General features: G+C 41.6%; 3 protein-coding genes across 4 annotated transcripts; 1 reads left to right on the forward strand and 2 right to left on the reverse strand.

The window, feature by feature from the left end:
- Nucleotides 1–3,499: 3,499 nt before the first annotated feature.
- On the reverse strand, nt 3,500–8,364 carry pole4 (polymerase (DNA-directed), epsilon 4, accessory subunit). Its single transcript, XM_080474044.1, has 4 exons — nt 7,953–8,364; nt 6,096–6,180; nt 5,939–5,980; nt 3,500–5,751 (listed from the first exon to the last, which is right to left on the reverse strand). Exons 1-4 carry the CDS (start codon nt 8,202–8,204, stop codon nt 5,738–5,740), a joined length of 393 nt encoding a protein of 130 aa, XP_080330170.1. The 5' UTR covers nt 8,205–8,364; the 3' UTR covers nt 3,500–5,737.
- A 1,402-nt stretch (nt 8,365–9,766) lies between these two features.
- Nucleotides 9,767–18,470, forward strand: LOC308115882 (serine/threonine-protein kinase NIM1). Of its 2 annotated transcripts, none has more exons than XM_080473712.1 (4): nt 9,767–9,870; nt 12,335–12,628; nt 13,170–13,438; nt 16,581–18,470. In XM_080473712.1, exons 1-4 carry the CDS (start codon nt 9,849–9,851, stop codon nt 17,328–17,330), a joined length of 1,335 nt encoding a protein of 444 aa, XP_080329838.1. In that variant the 5' UTR covers nt 9,767–9,848; the 3' UTR covers nt 17,331–18,470. The 2 variants fall into 2 exon arrangements, with proteins under 2 accessions (XP_080329838.1, XP_080329839.1); XM_080473713.1 differs by having other exon boundaries at nt 9,815–9,870; nt 13,239–13,438.
- A 4,413-nt stretch (nt 18,471–22,883) lies between these two features.
- On the reverse strand, nt 22,884–25,517 carry ccl25b (chemokine (C-C motif) ligand 25b). Its single transcript, XM_080473715.1, has 5 exons — nt 25,428–25,517; nt 24,989–25,081; nt 23,651–23,768; nt 23,336–23,450; nt 22,884–23,252 (listed from the first exon to the last, which is right to left on the reverse strand). Exons 2-4 carry the CDS (start codon nt 25,050–25,052, stop codon nt 23,336–23,338), a joined length of 297 nt encoding a protein of 98 aa, XP_080329841.1. The 5' UTR covers nt 25,053–25,081; nt 25,428–25,517; the 3' UTR covers nt 22,884–23,252.
- Between the last annotated feature and the right edge of the window lie 238 nt (nt 25,518–25,755).

Below are 25,755 nucleotides of genomic sequence, written 5' to 3' on the forward strand. Positions count from 1 at the left end.
ACAAAGAACAAAAACAGAGCAATGGTCAGTATGTTGGCAGGACACAACTGGAAGCATGAGTCATTTCTCAGCAAGACAAATATTGCTTTGGACACTGATGTGGGAGGTGTAATTGACAGACTTTGAAAGGTTAGATCAATATGGACCTGCTTTAGTTATAGTGGCACTACAGATCTAACACTGGGGAAATTATCCATTGGCTTCTGAAACACTTGGTGGAAAAAGTTCAGAAGTGTTGAAACGGTGAAAACGTCTTCATTCGATCCAAGTATGAAAAATGTGTAGTATGTACACTGAGTATTCTATCATTCTTTTGGTGAAGTCCAACAACTGGGATCGCACAGGCTTGTGGGATCTGAACTTTAAGTATTTACAGATGTTTAAGAATTCTTATATGATTTTAGAATCTGGGCTTGGCCTGTTCGTTACAAGGTTCAAGAATTTAGAATCAGGTTATGATGGTTAAAGTGGGGTGATGGGCTAAGGAATGTATTATGTTAATGATCAAGGCCCACAAAAATATGAAGTGTGTGTGTGTGTGTGTGTGTGTGTGTGTGTGTGTGTGTGTGTGTGTGTGTGTGTGTGTGTGTGTGTGTGTGTGTTAGCTGTTCAAGAATGTGACCCAAGAAGTCAGGTTGGAATCTCAGCTGCAAAAACATACCTTCCGCATGACTACAGGTCTGCTGGTGAGCCAGGTAATTTTTGTGCATATCTTTGCAGTGATTAAAATATCTCCTGTCGAGGTGTGCAGACCCACAAACATGTGGGAAATTCAAAAGAAAAGACTGGCGAGGGCGACCAAATAATGTCTATCTCGCTGAAGCGTCTGAGGAATAAGCCTGATATAGTCTTTTAAAGTAATCAAGAGGAGACGTTTATGAAAAGACACCGAAAGCTCTGTGGTGAAATGAACAGAAACAAGTTTGGAACAGTTAATCAGTTTTTCTGGTGCTCAGTCAGTTTATTGATCAGGTGGTCAGTTTAGTTGATCTTCATAATAATGAAATCAAATACAGTATAACACATTCACTTGATGAATTGTCCAGGTTCAATATTAGGTTAATTAGCCAGCTTTGGGTAAAATGGCTTCAGTGATTAATATAAAGGACATTTTGGATCAACAGACCTTGGATCTCCTCATTTCTTTCTACCTTTCACTCCAACAGTATTTCATTTAATTTGAATGAAAATAGTGGATAAATTATTAAAAGGTTGTTGGATATCTAGTGGCTTATTTTGTTTTCACTCTGATAGTTGAGGGATCAATAATGTTTCTTCCGCTTCAGTTTTCCTATTTTGCAAACGGTAAATGTCACAAAACTGGTTCACAATCTTATTATAGAGAAATCCTATTAAGGGTTCTGCCCTAACAGTGTAGCTAACGGCGGCAGAACCAGCTACAGAACCACCAAGAGCTCCAACTGTCCTAAACCAACACCGGCTACAGCTAAAGTCTGAATCAGACACAATAGCCACGGACGTCACTAGAATATACAACGAACTCTCGGAAATCCCGAGTGGACAAAACAACCAGCTGGATGAATTCTACCAAGCCATCACATCTTTGGAGATCAAATTTACCTCTACAGCCTCACACTTGTCCAAAGTAGAACGTTGTCTGGAGTTTCTGGAAAACAGTGATGAGGCGCTAAAAGCGGACCCACAGGAGCTGCTGGAACAACCTCATCTTTGTGGGCTTCCCCGTATCTTGTAGGGAATCCGCCCTCCTTCCATTTCTCACATGAGTGATTCCAGATATTCTGGGGCTTGACTTTCCCAGTACAGCCTTCAGAATATACATACTATTCACCCGGCCCATGTCTCTCTGTCTAGGATGAACTACTTTTTTTTGTCTCTGATTGCCTTATATCGTCCACAGTCTTGTGCAGCTTAGAAAGTCTTCCCATCTCAGAGCATGCTCGTGTTGCGGTTAACATCTGCCTCTATAATAAAACTTTCTGTTAGCTGAGAATGCTCACAAACAAAATACGACACTAATCCTTACTGAGAAGAATTTGCCCAGAGCTAAATAGAAACAGTTTGAAGAAGGGGACAAGGCAGGAGGAAAGCTGGTGAGATGCATTAAACAGAGAGAGCAAGAGCATGTGAACGTCATACCAGCGATCAGAAATAGCAAAGGGGAGCCTGGTGACCAGTCCTAGACATTAATGCAGAGTTTAGATATTAATACCCTGGTTTATATAGTTATCAACTACAGGCAAGCACTGATGTTATTAGACCTTACCTCACTAGTTCCTAAGTGAAGAACAAGAAGATCATTTAGATGCAGCCATACCGAAGAGATCGTGGAGGTCATTAGGAGTCTATCTTCTGGCAAAGCCCCGGGCTTGGATGGCTTCACAGCCAAGTTTTATAAGTGCTATGCTCCGGAACTGGCACCATTACTTCTTGATGTCTACACAGAGGTGTTTGATACCGGGTCCCTTCCTCCATCCATGATGGAGGCAGTTACTACTGTTATCTTACAGAATGAAAAAAACAGGTTGTTGGTGTTATAGACCGAGCTCACCGCTGAGCTTTCATGAGAAGATCCTGTCTAAGACCAACACACTGAATAAAGTCACCTGCCTGATCCACCCTCACCAGAGGCCTATACTGCGAACTGTTGGAGACGTGAGGGGAGTAACGGTACACTCCTCCACATGTTGTGGCTCTGCCAACTTGTACAAACATTTTGGTCAGCCATTCATGAAAACATTAAATTGGTCCTCAAATCGAACATCCCATTCTGCCCGAGACTGTTCGTCCTATCAGCGATCCTCTCCGTTTAAAAACATTCCCTTCAGCTCAAGTTGAATGGGTTCAGACATCCCTCGTGTTGGGAAAGAAACTTCCCTCGATGGAGGAGGACAACTCTACCACCAGTTCTAACAGCTGGGCATTGTGGCAGCACATGGAGTTCTGTTGTAGACTAACCAACCAGACGGAGAAATATTATGCACAGTGGGGGAACTACCGCTCCTCTTTGTTGGCCTGATAACAAGCTGCACACAACTACTGGAGTAATCTTTATTCTTTCTCCTCATTTATTTACTTAGATATTTTCATATATATTTCTATTGCCGTTTTCTTTCTGTATATTCTCTTTAAGGTATGTACATACATAACTGTACATAAATATGTGCATGTTAGTACTTCATGCACACAGGTGTTATTTCAGTGTTGATTGTTTGCATGTACGTATGCTTTTTGTTGTTGTTGGAAAAACAGAGAAGCTTCTAATCACACACAAAAAAAGAAATGGCTAAACCATAAAGTAAATCCTTATGCCCACTTTTCACAAGCAGAGCTCACAGATCAAAGCTTTCTACTTGCCGTTTTTGATCAGAATGAAAGAAAACTTTTGGCCAACACATCCGAGCAGTCACACGGTTCGTGTTCTGGACAGGGGGAAAGCTCTGCATTTTCTTTTCACATGAGATTTCCTTAATGGAATGTCTTTATTGACTGTAGAAATAAAATGATGTCCAATCCTTCAGCATGTGATTATATTTTATTAGAAAGGAGCACTGCGTGTTCTGCTGTGCCAGTCAGGCATTCCTCAGCAGGGAGTTGACTGGTGCTAGTCTGGAACCAAACATCTGTACTTCTCACAGCTCTGTTTCATTACCCCCTGAAACACTAAACCCGGATAATAGGCTTAAATACACGCCGGCATTTATTTTGAAAATCCCCACTACAAAAACTCAAGGGCTCTTGCAGGAGCCTCAAGTGGGAAACTGGACACTTTGGAAGTGTTCAACAAATGCTGCCAGGAAGAACAACACACATCTTGGGTCTGCAGAGATTCACATACATTCCTAATGCAAGCTTGAAGCTCTGTGTGATTTTCTCTATGTCATCATGTTGAGCAAGAAATCTGACCTTCAACATTTTACCACAGGCTTCAATTGTACAATATGGATGTTAAAAAAAAAACATCAACAAAACTGAGTGTTGAGACAAATCCTAATGACATGTATACTTTGATTCACTTCGGGTGCGAACACGACAAAAAAAACATGCCGATAAATTTCAAGATCATACTTGAAACTGGCTACGACATTTCTCCTTTATCCAAGATGAAACCCAGAAGATACACACTGAAATACACTGGTCTGAAACATAGACACTGGTTAGTAAAACAGAAGAGCGAGAGAAGAATCAACATGGAAAACTATGCTGGTCATTTCTATTCATGGCAACATTAAGTACCTAATTGTATTTTTCACTTTGACCAACTCAGTGCACATAATGACACAAAATTATAAGTTCAATATACCATTTTTGATGTTTTTCTATTGTTGAAAAGTAGTATTGACAAACATACCTGTGTCTTAATAATACATACACAGTATACTAACTCGATGTAGTGCAAAAGCTTCATCTCCCCTCAGACAGAAAAACTACAACAGCATGAAGTAGTGATAACTGTACCTTAGTTAAAGTGAATGGATGTCAATACGGTTCTTCATTTAAGCTTTATTTTTTAAACGCGTCACAAGGTCAACACCATGGACAGCTCCCACGTCACTGATTCAGCACCTTGGACAGCAGTTTAACCCACAACATCTTAAATTGTTTACCAGTCATGCAAAGAAAGACAAGGTGTGAGTACGACTGTTGGTTTTGGTGCCAACACATACAGACATCTTGTCTGCAGGACAAGATGTCTGTAACAAGATTTTTGGTGTACACTGACATTTATATGAATGGGAGAGATCAGTCCCACTACAGGTACCTAGAGCTATGTTCTATCCTCCATAATGTCCATGGCTCATGTGTGATTTGGGGCCTCTTTGTGTGAAGGTTCCATGTTTTCCCCATGCATCTGTGGGTTTTCTCTCTCTCTCTCTATGTACTGGTGACTTTTCCAGGGTGTACCTTACCTTCACCTGTAACCTTGTAAAACGAATCAGCTCCAAAACCCACGACTACAAACTTAAATAAAGTGGTAAATTAGAAGGAGAGGTGGAATGCCAACTTGTGACAAAAATCTAATTATATTGAGCTCTTGGTGTTGGTTGATGCAGGGAGCAAGTCATCAATAGGAAGCTTCTAATCTGTCGGCGGAGCGTTACAATTTCAAAAGGTTCATTTAATCTGTATCCTTTCTAGTACCTCAGAACATCTGACTGTCTGTTTGGTTCTCTCACCAGATTGTTTATTCAGAGGGTGTAGGTGAGCTGAGGTATTTACCTGGACACAATCAAAATAGAGAATGGGTATACTGCCAGTGCTTGAAAGACGCTGGCCACAAAGACAACATCAAAGATCAGGTGAGAAAACAACTAAACAAATATCCTGTTTAATAACTTAGCAATTTAATGTTATTGTTCTTTAAATTACCCTCTCTTTTCAAAATGAACCCACTTTGTGACCCTGACAACTAATAGTAGATTATATTTCTTTGGTGTGAAATTCAGGACTTGAAAACTGAGAAAAATGTCTTTAATTCTGACAGCATGTTTTTTTTTTTTTAAAGGCACATTTATTTGATTTTACAGTAGCATTTCACAAATATTTACAAACAATTGTACATCATCTGTGTTTTTGAAGTTGGGTTTGAAAAACGTTAAAAGCCACGTGTATAAAACGAATTGAAAGGTCCCATTTGCGAGTCTGGCTTGAAAAAGTATCGGACGGTTTCCCACTGTGTCGTGTAATCTTGTAATGAAGATTTCTTTCTGAATGGAGGCAGATATTCAATGTTGCTGTTGGTCTCCTGAAGCAGTCTTTAATCCAGTGTGCCTGGCAGGAGACAAGTAATTAGTACAAAATGCTCCTGTGCAACATGTGGTGATCCAAGTTTTCAAAATCAAAACTCAGTTTGCATTAAAGGATGCCAAATGCTATTATGCAAATATAGGCTATAATAATATAACATTTAATCACTAATGATGACTTTTTCTTTTTATTGTCTTTGCACATGGCTTACCTTCAAGAAATGCAAACTCATCAATGGCCTCGATTGCATTATCTGTCAGGGTAAAAGAAACAAGTCATGTCGGTCAGCCAGTGTTATTAGGATTCAACAATAATGCTGAAAATGCATTTAAAGTACAGCATTCAAAATATAGATTCACATCACTTGCCCAAGTCTCTTCTTTGCAGTGTTTTCCTCTTCCCTTGCTGGGCGTACACTAGAGCATCTTTGGCAATCATCTCAACAAATAATTCCTGGAGAAAGAAGAGAAAAACACACAAGATGTAATCTGGAGCGGGCCCGGACCCTTATGGGGGGTTTCCACACATCATGGGAGCCTTTCCAATTTAATGATAAGCGCAGTTTCCTTTTATGGTGCATTTCAACGATCTCTCAATACACGTTCCACAATCAGTCACATTCAGCCATTCATTCTAACACACACTCCTCTCAGGTGCCACGCAAGAAACTTGTTCAGCGTCACTTTCCTTAACTCAAAAGCACTGCTGAACAGAGAGCTACTCCTCTCCTCACCTGAAGCCAATTTCGGCTCCAAACATTCCATTAATATGCCGTCATGGTCTGCACTGTTCTGTTGGCTTGTCTCTTATCAGTCCACAGTCGCCTGCCAGTTATAAAAGTCACTCAAGCAGCTCAATGAAGCACTAACCTCCGGCTTTCCCCCTGGTGGTGGGATAACTGGTGGGTTGAGAATGTGATATTACATGCAAAATATCCCACATTCTATTTCACTGGTGATGATCTCCAGCTGATTTAATTGTGAATCGAACTAGTCAGTGATCATTTCTACAGTTTTTTTGTTCATTGAGCAATGACTTATATATATATATATATAAAATCTTGTTGTTGCTTCCGTCAATCTGCTGTTGTCCATTTCATTTGCTTTACTTTCAGTCACGTGATGACTAGTTTTCTCAGTCAAAGAGACCATAATCAACAAGCACCATTTTCAATGATGAAACCTGGATTTAAAAATCATCTTGGACACTGACAGATGTTGGATTAAGAAAGCATGACTGACTGAATCTGTCACAATGACAGCCTGTCCACCATTCCAGATAACAGGGAAAATATATTTGACATCTGCAAGATTAATTTGGTATCAAGTATACACCATGAATCCCCCTGCTTAACAGTATGCAGGGAGAAACTGATGAATTTAAATAATTTCCCAAACACAAGGTCAGGTTGAAAGCAGCATGACATAAAGCTAACTGCTACATGTTTAATAACAACAAGGTATTGATTGTATTGATCTTGGTAGCTTTACCTTCCTACAAATGTGGTGCACCTTGCAAGCCAAATGCCACTATTACTGTGCAAGTGTGTACTTGAATGGGTGAATGTGACAGAACAACTCGAGGTAAACAGTCTACTGCCCTGCAGGTGTTGTCATTTTGTAAACAGCAGCATAGATGTTTTATCCCGTTTACCCTTTATCGTTGTAGTTTATTGATTCACGGAAATTAAACAAAAATGTAGTATATATCTAAGTATTAGAAAATGTTCTAAAATTACACACACGAATTTTTGGTGTTAACATTTAAACTTTAGTCTATGCGCTGTGAGTGAAGAAATAACTATCAACACTTCTAAGTTTCACTGATATTGCAATTTTCTTTTTCAGATACAATCATGGTGCAATTTCACAAAAACCTTTTATATACATTAGACTATATATAAAATAGAATGCAATTAAATGTCATTGTCTTGGGCAAGTCCCACAAATGCAAATTGAAAATAAAACTTAAGGGGATATCATGGGAATCTTAAGAGTAATACATGAAGTCAAAGTGATGGAAGAATACTAGTGAAGTTCCATTCAGTTAAATAGGTATTTAACAAAGGTAAGTTTAAATATGCTCGGACAGCTTCGGTCTGAGAAGTACAAGAGAGGACTGACTGAATCTGATGTATATTTGATATTTTGTACACATATTGAAGGCTGCGCTGCAGCAGCTGCTCTGCGTGTGGATCCAGCCTGAGTGTGTCTGACCGCCTCTACCGTGGCTTTGGCGATGATGAACACCGACTCCTGGCTGGCGAGGGACACGTCTGGGTCGGACTTCATCAGAGCCTTGATGCGGGCCAGCGGGAGTTTGGAGATGCGGCTGTGGTTCGCAGTAGCGGCAGCAGCGGGGCCTTTCTGCCGCGGACTACTGTCCTCCGCCTCAGCCCCGCGGCTCTCCTTCTCACCCACACACCGTTTGGGGTCGTGCTCCGCCGGGGTAATGGGCGCTGCCAATGCTGCCGCCATCCTCTGGTCGTTTTCAACACAGATTATTATGCAAAAGTTCCTCAAATTAAAAAAAAAAACAAGAACAGATGAATACTTCTGGTCACATATCACAGACAACAACAACACGAGCTGCAGCGCGCGCCACCATGTGCTTCCGGCCTTTTGGTGCAGGCCCCGCCAACTCATACTCGTCGCTGATTGGACAGACTATGACTCGGACTCTTCCCATTGGCCAAAACCACACATCAGTCAAAATTCACTGCCGCCCACCACGCGCATACAACGTGTGGTACTTAGTAAAAGCTATATTATATTCTATGCGTAATGTCTATGATTATATGACAATACATTTGTTCAGAAGGTCCTCCTGAAAATATCCATGTTCAATAACATATGCTGGAAAAGGTGAAACTATATCGCTGTCCACAATTTGTCCACCAGGGGGCAGTAGAAACAGTCAGTAAACGTTGCCCTCCCCATTGACCTGATAAAGAAGCTGTTGGCCTTCTCACCTGCTTTATCTATTAATCCAATCCCAGCCATTTAGAGTTGTGCAGCTCTGTGGAAATGTTAAGGATGCAACAGTGCTTCAAAAAAATATGTATTTTTAGTTAGATGTTCTCACAAAAAGTAAATTGCGAAGTGAATTAGCAGCAGTAGAGACATCAATATTTGGAAAGACCACCCCTTTGCATTCAAGGCAGCATATCAGCTGTTGTCACTACACTCAAACAAACCAGCATTAACATTTGCTTGTACATTAATCTATGGATATGAATAACATTTTAGTCATAACATCAACCAACACCAAACCTATACAATATATTTTTTCACTCATTTGTCAGTATTCCCTTTCTTGAGAGATCACATATTTTTCTCAAAGGAAGATGTTACAGCTACACTTTCTACTAAAAGTGTAATTTCTTGTAGTTTTTCAACATGACAACAAAGTCATCCACAGAGTCTTTAAAGCAGAGAACGTGTACATGCAGAGAACGTGTATGGCAATGGATAGATGGAATAACACAGTAAAGCCGAAAATCATTTCTAACACACACTGAAAACACAACAATCGAACAAGCATGCCTTCATGTTGTGTCAGGAAGCAGAAGTACCAGAAAACTACACACACATTGTTCTCACCATTGTCCCATAGCCCAACCTGATATCGACTACGTCAACATTTAGCATATTTACCCAAATCCAATTTTCAGCAAACTATTTTTATTGCTTTTATCACATAATAATCGGTGGTTCACCAGAGGGCAACAACTTACATACTTTCCTTTGTAAAATGTTATCAAATAAACTAAACTTTAACACTATTGATTCATCCATTGTCTATTGTATTCTATGTATTGTATTGTATTTTATTGTATTAATATAATATAATATAATATAATATAATATAATATAATATAATATAATATAATATAATATAATTAGGAATAGACTGTATTCAGTTTTAGCCCCTGTGACAATGAATTATTGTTTTATTCTTTGAAGGTGTGTCTTCAGCATTTCCACTGAGTCAGTCCATGTCAGAGGAGATAATGAGGACTCCTCTAATACACTGTGTTAATAGGATTGTGAGGAGCTCCCCAGTCTCAGGTTCCATTCACATATTCAGTGGCAGTCAGTGTTACAGACTGAGTGACAGACATGAAGGACCCACAGTTCCCAGGTAAAACGGCCACTTTATCTTGCTTTACAGTGTTTTGGTTTTATACCATATGGTTTTTACTTGTGAGAAAGGTGCAGTATTATGATTAAATTGAGATTTCACAGCAATTCATCAATATCTATTTAGTCATTATATATCATTATATATATATATATATATATATATATATATATATATATATATATATATATAAAATTTCTGAGAAGACATGAGACATGCTTTGTGTTTTTAATGTTTTAAACCATCTGTAAGATTGATTATTGTTGTAAGCATGATTACTGAGTAATATTTCTATCTTAACTTTAGTGATTTTTCATTTTGGATATCTATCTATCTATCTATCTATCTATCTATCTATCTATCTATCTATCTATCTATCTATCTATCTATCTATCTATCTATCTATCTATCTATCTATCTATCTATCTATCTATCTATCTATCTATCTATCTATCTATCTATCTATCTATCTAATCTACTTTTTTCAATGTATTTTTTTACATTCATCTATATTACATACACGCTGCAGCCCGCCTTCTAACTGGAGCACGTATGAGGGAGCACATAACACCCATTCTGGCGTCTCTCCACTGGCTGCCTGTGCATTTTAGAATTCGTTTTAAGATTCTTTTATTTGTTTTTAAATCTCTGAATGGTCTTGCCCCGCCCTACCTCTCTGAGCTGCTCCACCCCTACACCCCTGCTCGGTGCCTCCGGTCAGCTGATCAGCTTCTTCTGGAGGTACCGAGGTCCAAACGAAAGCTCAGAGGGGACAGGGCCTTTTCTGTTGCAGCCCCTCTGTTGTGGAATGAGCTACCACTGCCCGTCAGACAATCCTCCTCACTGTCCACTTTTAAAACTAATCTTAAAACCCACTTTTATTCCTTGGCTTTTAACCATGTTTGAGACTCTGTCCCTGGTTTTATTGTTGCCAATCTATTGTTTGTTTATTGTATTTCACTGTTTTTACTCTTTACTCTTTACTGTACCTTTTTATTTTACTCTTTTATTGGAAAGCACTTTGGCCTCAGCCACAACTGTTTTAAAGTGCTGTATAAATAAAGCTGACTTGACTTGACTTGACATATATAACATTCAAGGCCATATTGATCTTGAATACCATTCTGTTATTTCATCTTCCGGTAGTACAGTTGTCCTTTGTAAATATCCTTTAAATAGCCTTCAACGTTCAGAAGTGACCCACTAATACTCTCAAAGAAGGAAGTAATCCGTCCATTCTTAGATCAAGTTTACCTCAGCTAAATTTAACCTGCTACTATGAAGAAGAAGCACATTACATCTCAGTAAAGATTTATAAAGATGTAATTTCTGTAAATAGTAAAATTTGATTATCATTCACTGTTACCATCAATACTAACTGAAATATCTCATTTGCAGTCCTTTCAGGAGGTTATATGTGCTCTTTTATACTCCACACAAGAGTTAAACTCTGACAAACTGTCTGACACTTGACCTGTTTTTTATTTTGCATTTTATATAACACTGACTCTGCATTCAATAGTTTCCTGACAAAACAAAAGGACTCCCATGCAAGCTTTCACCGTAAGTTCAAACATTGCATTGTTAGGAAATAAAAGAGCATTTTCAGCTGTTTAAAATTTGCTGAAGGTTGCATCCAAAGACTAATCCCGAGGTTCCCAGATCTGGGAATAAGAAACTGAAATTTCAACATGTCCTGCTTTTGTCTTCTATATTGTACTTTACCTCATTCAACTTAGGGTAACAGGGCACCACAGCTGATCCTACCTAACTTTGTGGGAAGACAGAGTACACGCTGAACAACTGGCCAGGCCATCACAGGGCTCTATTGTCTGCTATTGTAAATGTAAATTTGAAAACTAAAACTAAAATATTTGTGACACAATGCAAACTGTATCATGTGACTAAAACAACCAATAAACTAAAAGTCATGATCTTGAGATCACAAGCGTCTTGTCACCTAAAAAGTAATTAGATACTGAGCAATGATTCAAATGACAGAACCACAATAGACATCAACGTATTATGTTATAGTGTGTGTGTGTGTATGTGTATGTGTATGTGTATGTGTATGTGTATGTGTATGTGTATGTGTATGTGTATGTGTATGTGTATGTATGTATGTATGTATGTATGTATGTATGTATGTATGTATGTATGTATGTATGTATGTATGTATGTATGTATGTATGTATGTATGTATGTATGTATGTATGTATGTATGTATGTATGTATGTATGTATGTAACAGTCTATAGGGAGCGTAAGCTGACAGACAGTTGATCCTCTACAAGGCAAAGCAGTACATGGTTAATCTCATTACCAATGTTCTGTGCATTGAACAGCCGCATTACTTACCGTCCCACGCAGCTTCACACACAAGTGGTCGAGGTGCCACATTTCGTCAGACCTTGACAGGGGCTTGTAAGGCTTTTTCTTTTTAATACCATTTTTCTTGTCTTTAGGCATCAAAACACGTCTGTGGCCAAAGCAGAAAAGGAGCCCAAAATCCAAGGATGAGATTGTGAAAGTGGAAAAACGAGACAGGCCTTTGGTGGCTTTTGCAATCCCACCGCTGACTGAGGAGGAGAGAATGAGGCACTCTCCATTTGAGAAGGTTGTCTATGACATGGCCCACAACGAGAAGATCGTCAATGACCTGATGCTTGGTCGAAGGGCTGGATTTTATGAACTCCGAGGAGAGATCGGGCAGGGCAACTTTTCTACAGTCAAGCTGGGCATTCACGCTTTGACCAAAGGTGAGGACCCCAGACTTAACTTTGTGTTTTTTGTTTTATTCTTATTATTAAGACTCCATTATTCCTTTACTTTCCAAAGTTCATTTCTAGACTTATTGACTCTCTTCTGTCCAGTCTGCAAATTGTGTTTGACCTTTTCTGTGGTGTATAGTCTGACTTTGAGGAGATTAGAGGGGATTGTCGTCATGTTTGCCAATACCTTTTGGGTTCATGGATACAATTTAATGTCTTCTCCAAATCTTTGTAGATTTTGTGCTGATAAGTTGTTTATAACTATGATGTGCATGTTGAAAAAAACATCTGCATGTTGTTTATTTGGCTTGGTTCTTATCAGCATTTCCGCCATAGCTTCAAATACTGATTGCTGTAGCAACCATCTAATTATATTAGTTGGCAAAATATTTCTCTAAAATCATGTCCCAGTTTTTGTTTTGCTTCTGCTTAAACCTCTGAAGTTTATTTCTGTCCTGCCTTCATCCCCATCAGCCCCTCTTTAAATCTATTAAAGACAGCTAAGCCTCCCCTTCCTCTTCGTCCTCAGAGAGAGTAGCTGTCAAAATTGTGGAAAAACTGCGACTGGATAAGAAGAGCAAGCCTTTGACTTCTTCAGAGATCAGCTGTATGGAGAAGCTGAGCCACCCCAACATAGTTCGCCTCTATGAGGTGATCGAGAGCAGCAGGAGGATGTATCTGGTGATGGAATATGGCAGTGGAGGGGATCTTTTCAGTCGAATCACCACCAGAGGGAAACTCAACGATGTGGATACCAAGCTGGTATTCGCCCAAATCATCTCTGCTGTTAAACACATGGTGAGCTTCATTGTTAATAGCCATTTATTGCACTGTGTGGGTGTCTGTCTCATTCACAATGTTCATTATTCACTACTTTATATTTACCACATGTAGTTTGAGTAGATTCACATATATGTCAGGAAATGATCAATTGTATATACTTTTTTGACCAAATCCATTTTTAATTATATGACATTCTCCAGATAGTAAAATATAGTTTATTTATTTTTTTTTTTTTTTTTTTTTTTTTTTTTTTTTTTTTTTTTTTTTTTTTTTTTTTTTCGCCCTTGTCCTGTTCGGCAGCTTGGGCCAACAATATGATGTGATTGAGAGCCTTCGGAGTCAGAACAGTTTTTGGTCTTGCAACAGGGAGAGACCTGGAGTCTCCTCCTGTTGCCTTCTCCGTCAGAAGCTGGCATGGCTGCCGTACACGACCGGGGGGGAACGCACAAAGAGAGAGAGAAGAGAAGAGAGAGAAGAAAGTCGAGGGGGGAGGGGGGAGGGGGGTGGGGGGAAGGGGATAACATACAATGTCCTTGTTGTGCTACATATATTATTTGCAATAATCACACTCATCCAAATACTTTCCAACTGTTATTAGATTGAACCAGCCTGAGCAGCTCTATCTAGACAGTAAGATGATTTCCTAGATTTAACCAGCCTGAGCAGCTCTATCTAGACAGTAACGTGAAGCAGGAACATGAAATAACAAAGAGGCAACAACAAAAGAGGAACATGATTTTTAAAGTTTGAGCAAATGATGACAGACAACAAGCAACTTCAGAAGCACCTTTCGTGAGGAGTGAAAGTGTGTGTGTGTGTGTGTGCGTGTATGTGAGTGTGTGTGGCTTGTCCACTGGGTGTGGCCGGAACTGTTGTGGGGGGACCCGTGGTGACACCCCGGGGTCCGAGGCCACCGCGCCCGGACACCGCCACCCCGGCAGACAGAAGCCCCCCAGGCCCGGGGAGACCCCAGCGAACCACCCCAGAGAGCCCCGCCCCCGCCCAAAAAGCACCCGACGGAGAATGCAGAGAGGAATCCCCCCCAGGCAAGAGGGGCCCACAAGAGAAGGACAAAGGGCACAGGGCCCCAGGCCCCGACCCAAGCCGCCAAGCCGAGAAAAGGCCGGAGCAGGGCCCCCGGGCCGAGCGGGCCGAGAGCCCCCCCAACCCCGGCGGCGAGTCCCACCGCACCCCCGGGAACAGGCCCACCCACCGCCCCCCCCAACCCGGTAAGGCAGAGACGGCCCCAGCCGCCGCGCCCCGGACCAGCCCCGCCCCCAGACCCAGGAAAGCGAAGCCCGGCGCAGGCCCCGGTCGGAGAACAGTCAACTCTACACCCCCAGGAGCCTCATAATCCACCCGCCCCATAACCCCTCCCCCCGGGTCTTGATTGGGAAACCCAACCCATGACCCACCCCGCACACCCACACACCCCCACACCCCCACACCCCCACACACACACACACACACACACACACACACACACACACACACACACACACACGGAACGGGGGGGGGAGTGATGACTCTCGCGCCCTCAGGCCGCCGGCCGGGCCCCCTCCCGGCCACCGCGGTATCCCAACCTCCACCAATCCAACAGCAAGTGGAGAAGGAGCACCGCACCCCAGCCCCCCCACAAGCGCCGCGCCCGAGGGAGCGCGCCCCCCGTACTCCAGCCGCACTCACCCCGGGCCGGGGCAGGACCCCAGCGGGAGGTGCTGGGGGGAGCCACGTCTCCCGCCCTTCCCCTGCCCTATATGTGTGTTGGATGTATGTAAGGGTGTGTTTTTGTGTTTTGAAAAGGTGGATGCGATGTGTGTGTCTATGGTGCGGTTTAAAATTGGGGGGTAGCGGGGCCCGGGCGTTCTACCGCTGACAAGCGGCAGAACCCCGAAAGCGGCTTACCCCCTCAAGACCCTGCATGACTAAGTGTGGTTAAAATTGTGGGTGGTGCAAAGTCGGGGGAGGACCCAGACCGCAATTAAGTAGCCTGGACCCCCCACCTAGGCACCGCCCCACTCTTCCCTATTGTGGGGTAATATAAGGTGAGGTAAGGCAGGGAGGGTTCTGAGGGAGGGGGTCCCCCCGTCGCTAGGACCTTGGCCCAGCTGGACCCCCCGCGCTGCCCCACCCCACCCCCCGAGCGGCCGGCCTAGGACCAGGGGGGCCACACCCCCCCAAACAAGGCGCCGCAAGGGGACCCGGGCAGGGAGCCCCCACCCCACCCAACGGCCAGACAGCAGAGTCCGAGACCCGCAGGGCCCAGTGCGAGCCCAGCCGGAGGCCAGTGGCCAGGGCACCCCCCCTCATTCGCCCACTCCACACAGCCCCACACCCCAACCCACACACCCCAACTCACACACCCCAACTCACACGCACACGCACACCCCTATCAGGCCCTGGAGGTCACTCTCAGTTAACCGTCCATCCAGAACCCGGAGCCCCCCCCGTACCCCGCTCCCCCCAATCCGGGAATGAGGCAGACCCGGAGCGCGGCAGCAGGGGCCAACCCGCCCCACCGGGGGAGGGGGCCAGAGGGAGGACCCACCCCCAGCGCCGCAGCGGGCACCCCCACCGGGAAGGGGGAGGCCCCGCACCCCCAGGGCCCGGACAACCCGCCCCCAACCTCCCCCCAGTCGACAGCCCAGCCGGGGCCCGACGCCCAGCCCCCCCATCCCGCCCCAGCGGGCCCGACCCCGGCCCAGAGCAGAGCCCCCCCCACATCCCCGCCCAGGACTCCCCAAAATATAGACATAAAATATAGTTTAATGTTCACGTGCGGTTGAACAAAGCAGTACGGACATTTATGTTTGCATGAGTACACACTTATGTGTGTTTGAACATGCATATGCACACATAAATATGTGTTTTCATCCTTCAAGGAAGATTCTATTGACTTCCATTCATTTCCTGCTGATTTACTCTAAACACAGTTGTATCTAATATTTGCATTACAGTTTGCTGATACATTGATATTTGCATGATGATTAAAATTAAAATTACTATTGTACCAACGTCAAACCTATACCATCCAGGTTCTCTCACTCATTTGTCAGTATTTCCTTTTTCAACAGTTCATCACATGCTCTGCTAAAAAGAAGATGTTACAGCTAAGCCTTCTCCTGGTCTAATTCTAATCTCTTGTGTGATATTTCAGCACGACAACAACATCATCCACAGAGACCTTAAGGCAGAGAATGTCTTTTACACCACCAGTTACAGCATCAAAGTTGGTGATTTTGGCTTCAGCACTGAGAACACTCCCAGTGAACTCCTCACCAACTTCTGTGGCTCACCACCTTATGCTGCTCCTGAGCTTTTTAAGGACAAAGGTTACTCTGGTCGTTACTCAGACATCTGGGCTTTAGGCATCTTGCTGTACTTCACAGTGACTGCAACTCTACCTTTTCACGGGGACAACCTGGGAAGGCTGAAGCGGTGCATCCTCCAGGGGGCTTACACCATCCCTGCATATGTACCCGATTCATGCCAGTTGGTCATTAAAGGCATGCTGCGGCCTGTGCCTGCAGATCGCTCCTCTTTCACTCACATAATCAACAGCCATTGGATGAAAGGGATCGAGTACCCGCATGCATACGCACTGTTGCCCCTCTGTCCTGCCCACTTTGCCCAGAAAGGTAAGGCCTTGTCTGTGGAGGAGGAAGAGGTAAAAAGTCTCCTGGCAGATCTCGGTGTTGTGACAGTTCATTTCCAAAATAACTCCTGCACAGACTCTAAAAGCCCCCTGACGGGTACTTACCGAATCCTCCTCCATCGGGTGCAGAAGAGGAGGTCAGTTGAGGCTGTGGGTTATTCTTTGCTTCGACCTGATGAGTACAGGAGTTCCTTCCACATGTCTGCATCAGTCGACAAACACGATCCCTCTGCTGTCTGTGCTATACTATAGTGAGAAGTAACTGCTCCCAAATGAGGTGCAGCACTGACACTTTATAACACATGTACAATTGCTGTATGTACATTTGAAAAGGCCTGTACCACCTCTGAGTATTTGAACCTCTTCAAAACAGTTCTCAAAGATACAGGCAACATTTTGAACCACAGTTCTCATAAACTTCCAATTTTGTAATATTTTTTATCATGTCTGCAGTAAACCCAGCTCCAAAACCATTAATTTAATGTAAAATGAAGTTACCCCAAAATGTTGTCACAGCAACACCTTGCAGCTTTGTGCATACAATTGCAATTAGAAAGAGATTTTACTAATTTAACTTGCATGGGAGGCATAAAAACCCACTATGTCCAAACTGGACATGAAAGCCATCAATAGAGTAAAAGGTTATTGTTTGTTTGATTCAACAATTATATTAAGAAAAGCAACTTTATTTGTCTCTGTCTTTACTTTGTCAAATGCCTGTAAATGCCTATAAGCTGGTTAACAGTCCTGCACAGGGGTCGAGATAAGTACAGGGTCATCAACATCCCCCCTTTCAATGAGACAGTTTACTGCTCATACACTGCAGGACCATTCGTTTAATGAATAGCTATGGCTATCCATACTGATTACATCAACAGAAGCTGTAAGCTCACTGACGCAAAACTTTCATCGATCATTGAATGATTATCAGCATCTTCCAATCCCTTTTAGTCAGAATACAGATCATCTGAACTAATCCGAGGCCAGTAATCCTAACAAGAAAGCCACATGAGCATATTGTTGGACAGGACAGAAATAAAACTATAGAAGGAATCTTTTTCAAAAATAAATATTCTTTGGACAGTAGAATGATACCACAGATGAAATGTATATCCATGATGTGATTAAAAAATGTTTGGAAGACTCTCAAGTTTACAAGTTTTGTACAATTTTGATATTTGTTCATACCTACTGTACAACTGTACACTGTGCCCATGTTTGAATATATTTTGAGTCAATACGTTGTTAAACGCTTAACATGAAGCCATTCTGTACTTGCAATTATGCAATTCAACGAGGCCAGAATCAGCAATGAAGTTCTAACTTCTTCTGGCCTTCTTGTGTAAACAGGAAACGTGTTATTAAAAAATAATACAAAGCCTTTTTTATCCGAATCCAAAAGTGTGGATGTTGAGTGTTTACAAAACAGTTTACTCTTTGCTCACTTGTTGGCGTCAAAAGGCAGTGCAACTTTGACTCTTGAGCTTGATGACAGGAACAGTGAATTTGGACTCAGTTCAAGCATTTTCCGTAAGGGAGCTGATTATGAAATATGAAGCTCTATGCATTCATGTTTACTTAACTTCTCCATGATTCAGACACTTTATTTTGTTCCACCTGGGGGGTGAACTTTGACAGGTGAATTTTGTTAGAGTAGACCTGTTTCTTTACATAATGGCCTGTCAGTTCGTCTTCACCTGTCACATGTGAATTGGCCTCAAGTGCAGAAATGCCTCATTGGACCATTAATCACTCTCACCTTGAAATTTTAATGCCAATTCTACCAGTGTCTGGAAGCACCTGCTCTGTTTCTGATCAGCCTTTAGAAAAATGATAAGCTTTATGTTTTGCAATAAGATTTTGAACCCTCAAACCGCAGCTTGTTCACACACAAAATGTGAACACATTGTGTGGGCAGGAGCTGACACTGAGGCTCATTAAAAGAAACCCAGGGAGAAGTCTCAACTTGCTGTTTATTTAGGATTCCTGTTCTTGCTCAACACCACAAACCACAGTTGTCTCCTTTCTTACTGAGAACCACCTAAAACTATTTATTGAACTGGGAAACAGAAAGAAGAATCACGAGTGCATATTTTGAAACAATCGCCCTAAGGTCACATGCACACAAGTTGATGTGAAAAATGGAAGTTGCTTTAATAAAGTAATATTAATCTATAAATGGTCCATGATATATGGACAAGTATTATTAAACATTGAGAGATGCATCCCTTCAACAAAACAGAAAGATTTGTTTGAGTTGTATTTTTCTTTCTGATGTATAGTTTTGTTTCAGCACCTTACAGAAACATTAAGATGAACTAATTCATGAAATGCAGACAGCACCACTGCCTGGAGGGTTAAAGATACCAGCTGTTGATTGGAAAGTGGCTGGTACAAATCCTTTGATCGCTAAAGTCACTGTGAGACCTTGAACGAGGGCCCCCGAGCCCCCTAACAGCTCCCTGGACACAGCACTGGGTTCATAGTATGAGGTATGGGTTGTACAGGGCAGTGGTGGCCCTGAGGTCAGAGAAGCAGACTTGAGATCAGGAGTTCACAGGTTTGAATCCACTGTGGGTGTTTGAGCAAGACCCCTGGCCCCCATCAGCTCCCTGAAGTGCTCTAAAGTGGCTGCACTTCTGTATCCTAGAAATAGGATTGGTCAAGGTGGAAAAAAGGGAATTTTTTACAAAAGTTATTAATAAAGTATGGGTATTTAGAAGATAATTATGAACAGGATTGATCCAGGCAGCAAAAAAGAGAGTAGTAGAACAGTTTGTTCCGAAATGTCAGGATTCTCACCTGTCGATGTCTTAAAATGTCCTCAGGCGTGTTCACCAACGTGTGTGAATGCGAATTAAAGTGTAAATCCTTTATAGGCTTCGAAAGTGGTGAAAATATGTAAGAAAAACAAAGGAATGTGAGTAAAGCTGAACCCATTTATTCCTTAATCTCATGTTTTACCTTCATATAAACCATGTTCTGTTTTACTCATAAGCTTCCTCATCCTCTGGGATAATCATGAGGATTCAAGTTATTGGCAGTCGAAGCAAGCCAGCATTTGTTTGTAATTGTGTTTGGCAGTGAAGCAGCAGCCTTGAGCTTTGGATGAATGACAAATCCATGCAGGTCATAAAGGTTGACGTGGTTGTGAAAGAGTAACTGCTTTGCCTGAAAAAGACAATTTCTTTTACAAGGAACACAACATGATCACATGCGGTTTTGAAGAAAACAGGAAATATAAGAAATATTGTGTTGTATTGCTCACAGGGGATCTTATTGGCAATGAGTGATCATGTTATAGCATCTGTCCAGCCAGACGTTTATGCTTCTGTCCAAGACACACTTAAAGATTACTAACCTCAGTGTGATTCTCCTGACTAAATAAAGTCTCATGAAATGAAATACTCAAGCTTCATACTCAAAGTGCCTTAATGTTGAGGTCATTGTCTTTAATATTGATATCGGCACAAACTGGGCCATGAACTTCAGTTTTGAATACATATAGGAAGCCACCAGTTGCCACATTATTACTACCTACAATGAGTAACATCTTAAATAGTGAAAGTGCCCTTTTATTATTCATATCAAACTGTAAACATGCATTGGTTTCTATCTTTTAGTCTTTTTTCTCCTTTGTTCTATGTTTCATTGACTGAGTCACAGGAAAGGAGATGGACACATTCAGAGCTTCAGTCAAAAGCTGCAGACTGCAGCTGTTTTCAGTCTCACTCCAGTGAACCCCCCCACCAAAATCAAATGTGGTCTGTAGTCACTGACTACAACTGTGTTTTCTCTCACAGTGTGGCTCATCGTCCCTGTTGTTTTGACATGAACTCAATTTCGTCGTTAAACACTTCACCGCTGAAGTATGTAACTATATCTGAGCCCACAAATTCATGGCAGAAAGACTTAGGAGGATTCATGTCCAACCCTGTGATGGCGGAATTTTACCGGATGTGGGAAAAAAAACAAAAAAAACAACCTGATTTACGGGAAACCCATGTATGAAAGTAACAGCCATGCGGACCTTGTGTGTCGGTGGAAGATAAGACGCATATTTGCAGAATGGTACATCAGAAGGCACCTTCATTTTTGCAAAGATCAGTATGATCCAGCACACATTGTAATCCGTGTTGGAACATGTTTTATCATGAAATGAAATATTAATCTCAACATCATCGAATTAAAGTTGGTTTATATGTTCAGCTTAACTTGATAGTTTGGTATCCAATACTCCAGGAGGGGAGATTCCTTGACACGGCTGGGTTAATAACTCAAATCACTTGATGGTTGATGATGCAATTATGGAGAAGCATGTTACTGGCTGATTATGAAGTTTAATGAGCTGTTGCTTGAAATACTGATGTTTGACAGATGTTTCAGTTTGACATCATTCCTGTTAATACAAAATGAACAAACATGTTGGCTTTGTTTGTCACAGATATTAACCCGTGACAGTGCAACCAGTCAATGCTAATGTAGTTTTCCTGTAACATGGGTTCGACGGCAGCAGGATTTGTTGTTTCATGCATGTTTTCATTAGCTGAGACACATAATAAATGTGAAATATGATGTGGGCCAGCAACGAAGATGTCTGGTGAACAAACTGAAACCATCTGAGGACGTTTCACAATCCATCTTCAAGGAAACAAATTATTGTTTCCCTCCAGATGTCACTGGACTTGCAAAGCTGCCAAATAAGGCCACCCTGAGGCCCTTGAGCTCCCAAGGCCCACTTGTCTGAGTTCATAGTTCATTTTTGGTCATATCATTATTTAATAAAAATACCATAAAGATGTAAGCTGTTATTTAGAGAATTTAAGATTCTTTTTGCTGAGTTGACCCGCATGAACATTTATCTCTAACTCTATTTTAGATTTAACTTGAATGTGTTTTAAGCTGGGCCGCGTGATGGTTGTGGGTAATGATCTGACCTCACAGCAAAACGATGCCCAGTTGTGGATATGGAGTTTGTATGTTCACACCAAAGATCTGTGAGCTTTCTCTGGGTACTCTGGTTTCCTGACACTGTTCAAAAACATCTATTTGAGGTCGATTTGTAGCTTTAGAGTCCTTGTGAATGTGAACATGAATATGAGAGTGTGTCGTTGTCTGCCTCACTGTGTTTTCTCTGTCTCACCATCTCACCAGCAGATGCCGTATATTCTCTGCACAAAAACATTCACAATTTTACTTGAAAATAATGGCAACCTCAAGCAGATTGACTTTGAAATCTCAAGTGAAGCATCATCCTGTTTCAACCACCCAGGAGCATCTGATTGCTATTGTAAAACAGACACGAACGATTAAGTCTTCATGATTCATTAATCCAATCCGTTTGGACTGAAAGGCTGGGAAACGAACACGCCTCAAACATTCACCAGTGAACAGTGGCTCTGTGCCAAGTCTGCCGTTGTGCTATTGAACATTTGTCTTGACCTATTTTTTTTAATGTTGACAGACAGATCATGTTTTCAGTTGGTGATGATGATGCCAGAATCTTACAGAGAGATAGAGGGACTGAAGCTATGCCTGCCGTCTTTCATTGGTATAAAACATGAGCTTAGCAGATCAGATCAAGCTGATCTATTTGTCAACCTTAGATGGAGCGATTCACCAATTCAACAAAGGTCAAACGCAGAGAAAAAAGCACAAGCTCACACACCAATGATCAATCTGGAGACAACTGAGACCTTAGGATTGAAGAAAGGACCCATGCTCCGAATGAAACTGGGGATGTTCTCCCTGTTCTAATCAGGAGTTTCGAAGAAACAATTAACTGTAAAATCCAGTGCTTTTGTTGCATTTATTCTTTATTCATTGTAGGAAAATACAATGTAAGATTTGAGTGCCAATACAAAAATAAGGAAATCTGTCACATAAAAAAAACACACACACATTCACATTTAAAAGCTGCCAAAGACTGGCTCAAACCTTGCAGGCTCTACATTTCACATACAAATGAACAGTATGGCTCAATTACATGAGTGCGGCGATAGTGCTCTATGTTTATGTTATAAAGAAGCGTCTAAATGATTTACATGCACTGTCAGCGACAGGAAATACCTCATCTACCGAAATACAATCCACCTTGTTAAAGATGATAAATGATGCCTGACAGGAAGGTGAAACAGCCGCTGTCCCCTCTCTTTGTTTTCTCCGTTTAGTGATCTACGAAGACACAAGTATCATGATGAAGAACACTCTTGATGATTGTCTGTGTAAAAATTAAAGTTTAGATCTTTTTTTTCTACCTAATTCTGCTTTCTCCTATCGACTGCCTCCCTGGCCCGCTGGACCCACATGTCGTCTGGATTGGCACAAACCGTCCTTTGCTTTTTATGTCCACGTCGCTTCTTCATCAGAAACCTGCCACACACACACACACACACACACACACACACACACACACACACACACACACACACACACACACACACACACACACACACACACACACCAGATTCAGTGTTTGATGTTATTGAAGGAATACTCTGATCCAGTTTATTATTGTGAAGAATTTTAACAATACACGGCAAATAAATGATACCAAAAAAGAGGCAACTCACACAACAGCTGTGATGTTGCAATCACCATCTGTTTCCTGAATCGTGTAACTTACGATGTTTTTCTTTGCATTTCTAGGCAGCTCGACAACGTACCCGAGACAGCAGTTTTCATATGAGCCTGAGGAAAGAGAGAAAGAGTATAAAGCATTAAAAAAGACATTAAAAACATTTAAAAAGCAAGTGTTTTTGTGTGTGTGTGTGTGTGTGTGTGCGTGCGTGCGTGCGTGCGTGCGTGCGTGTGTGTGTGCAAAGAATAGAAATCATGTGCTTAAGTATTTTGTTAAACAAAAACAAACCTGTTAAGTCAATTTGAATCTTGATTTTGAATAATTAAAGATCACAATTACCAAATTATATAAATTCAGACACACACAAGCACACGCGTGCACATCCACACACACATCACACAAACTGACCATGGACCATGTGGCTGCATCTTATCTTCAGTTTTGCTGCTTATAGCAGGCTGAATGTGTTTTGTTTTGTTTTGTTTTTTTGTTTTGGGGTTTGTCACTCATCACAATAGTATTGTCACATTTTTGGAGACTAATTTATTAAAATTTGTAAAGCGCTTTGTATTTTTTCCGACTCTATTTATTCAGTTTTGTTTGTTCATTTATGCAAAAAGAAAATTGTTTAAGAAAAGAAATTCACTTTTGCTGTTTTTATTTTTTAAAAGCATCTTCTGTCGATTAACTGAGGACTAATTGCTATGGCGGTCTGGTCCCAGACCCCCTGCCTACAATGCTTCAAGTTCACTTACATCTGATTCATCAGCATCTCAGTACTTACAACACCCCAGAAATATTTATGCGCCACAATGATCCGCTGTATGACGCCAGTTAAATAAGTGTTTGCACAATACTGATCTTTTACAAATATAATCAGAACTTGTCTTTATTGATTTAACAAGAGAATAAAGAATTAACTGCTGGTGAACTGACAGAGAAACATTTATAAAACATGAGGGATTCAAATTGATTAAACTGTATTGTGGTCATTTTTTGTTCTATCCCAACAGTGGTCTGCAACCGCTGACATGGTCAGAAAGTATAGTTTATATAATTGCTATTCAAAGAGGAAATGCTTTGCAACTTTAAATCATAGTACTTTTGCAATTCTTCAAAAGTTGGTTGAAGTGAAACATTTTAACAAAGATTATTATGTATTTTATTTTCAGATTGCATCTACTGATAAAATAAATGCAAGTATCCACAGCATCTGGGTTCCTTTATGAAATGTGCAGTCAGCGAGTCTGCATCTGAATTGTTCAAACATCACTGCTCTGGAATAAATAATGCAGATTGGAATGAAACAAATCTAAACCGTTCAACTTACCTTGGGCCAGACTCACATACATGCAGGTGAAGAGCAGAAGGAGGACAAGAGCGTGAAACTTCATGGCTGCTGCTGATCTTGCTGTGTTGCTCCCTGCAAAGACAGAAGGGAAGTGAGCCCGGGAGCGGAGCGAAACAGAAAATCGGAAACAGACCTAATCCTTCCCAGCTTGCGAATGTTGGACACTCATTTAATGTTTTCCATCACAAACCCCTTCTTCTGAGCTCTTGTGAAACAAAAATGTTGTGTTTTGAGACAGTTTAAATGTTTCTGATTTGCAGCTGTTTCTTCCAAAAACACTCCAGAAGTGAGAACAAGTCTCACGGACACCAGGACAAGCTTAAAACTGGGAACAGACAGCAACTTCTTTGCAAATTCACAATTAAAGAGTCATTAAGAGTGACTCAAAGGAACTGTCTCGTATGCATGCGAAACATACCTGCTCACATCCACGAGTTCACAAAAAAAGTGTCCTGGGTAGCAGAAGGTCTTGTGCAACTCGTGGTGGCTCTGTAGTCTTATAGTGTGTGAGATGTGCCCTCCCCTGACATGAACACTTCTTTGAAACACCTCCTCTGACTTGGCACGGCTCCACGTTTTACAATTGCTCAGATGGAGTGAAATTTGATCACTGAATTCCTTCGGGGGAATTTTCAGGGAAAGGGAAAAAAAAGTCTTCTTCTGGCATCCAACATCTCACTGTTTTTTTCCCCCCTAATAAAAATGTTGTTATATAACCCATATCTTATGCACACTAATCATTTTGG

This window comes from Lipophrys pholis (genome assembly GCF_963383615.2).
Source record: "Lipophrys pholis genome assembly, chromosome: 10".
In the NCBI taxonomy this organism is placed as follows: Eukaryota; Metazoa; Chordata; class Actinopteri; order Blenniiformes; family Blenniidae; genus Lipophrys; species Lipophrys pholis.

What these genes read in the sequence shown, in the direction of transcription:
- pole4 (XM_080474044.1), bottom strand. Translation starts at nt 8,204, where the DNA reads ATGGCGGCAGCATTGGCAGCGCCCATTACCCCGGCGGAGCACGACCCC. An exon ending in TCATCATCGCCAAAGCCACG is followed by an intron (nt 6,181 to 7,952) that starts GTAGAGGCGGTC and finishes TTCTTTCTCCAG; the next exon opens with GAATTATTTGTTGAGATGAT. An exon ending in ACTGCAAAGAAGAGACTTGG is followed by an intron (nt 5,981 to 6,095) that starts GCAAGTGATGTG and finishes TTACCCTGACAG; the next exon opens with ATAATGCAATCGAGGCCATT.
- LOC308115882 (XM_080473712.1), top strand. Translation starts at nt 9,849, where the DNA reads ATGAAGGACCCACAGTTCCCAG. An exon ending in GAAGGACCCACAGTTCCCAG is followed by an intron (nt 9,871 to 12,334) that starts GTAAAACGGCCA and finishes TCTTGTCTTTAG; the next exon opens with GCATCAAAACACGTCTGTGG. An exon ending in CATTCACGCTTTGACCAAAG is followed by an intron (nt 12,629 to 13,169) that starts GTGAGGACCCCA and finishes CTTCGTCCTCAG; the next exon opens with AGAGAGTAGCTGTCAAAATT.
- ccl25b (XM_080473715.1), bottom strand. Translation starts at nt 25,052, where the DNA reads ATGAAGTTTCACGCTCTTGTCCTCCTTCTGCTCTTCACCTGCATGTAT. An exon ending in GTATGTGAGTCTGGCCCAAG is followed by an intron (nt 23,769 to 24,988) that starts GTAAGTTGAACG and finishes CTCTTTCCTCAG; the next exon opens with GCTCATATGAAAACTGCTGT. An exon ending in TGCAACATCACAGCTGTTGT is followed by an intron (nt 23,451 to 23,650) that starts GTGAGTTGCCTC and finishes TGTGTGTGGCAG; the next exon opens with GTTTCTGATGAAGAAGCGAC.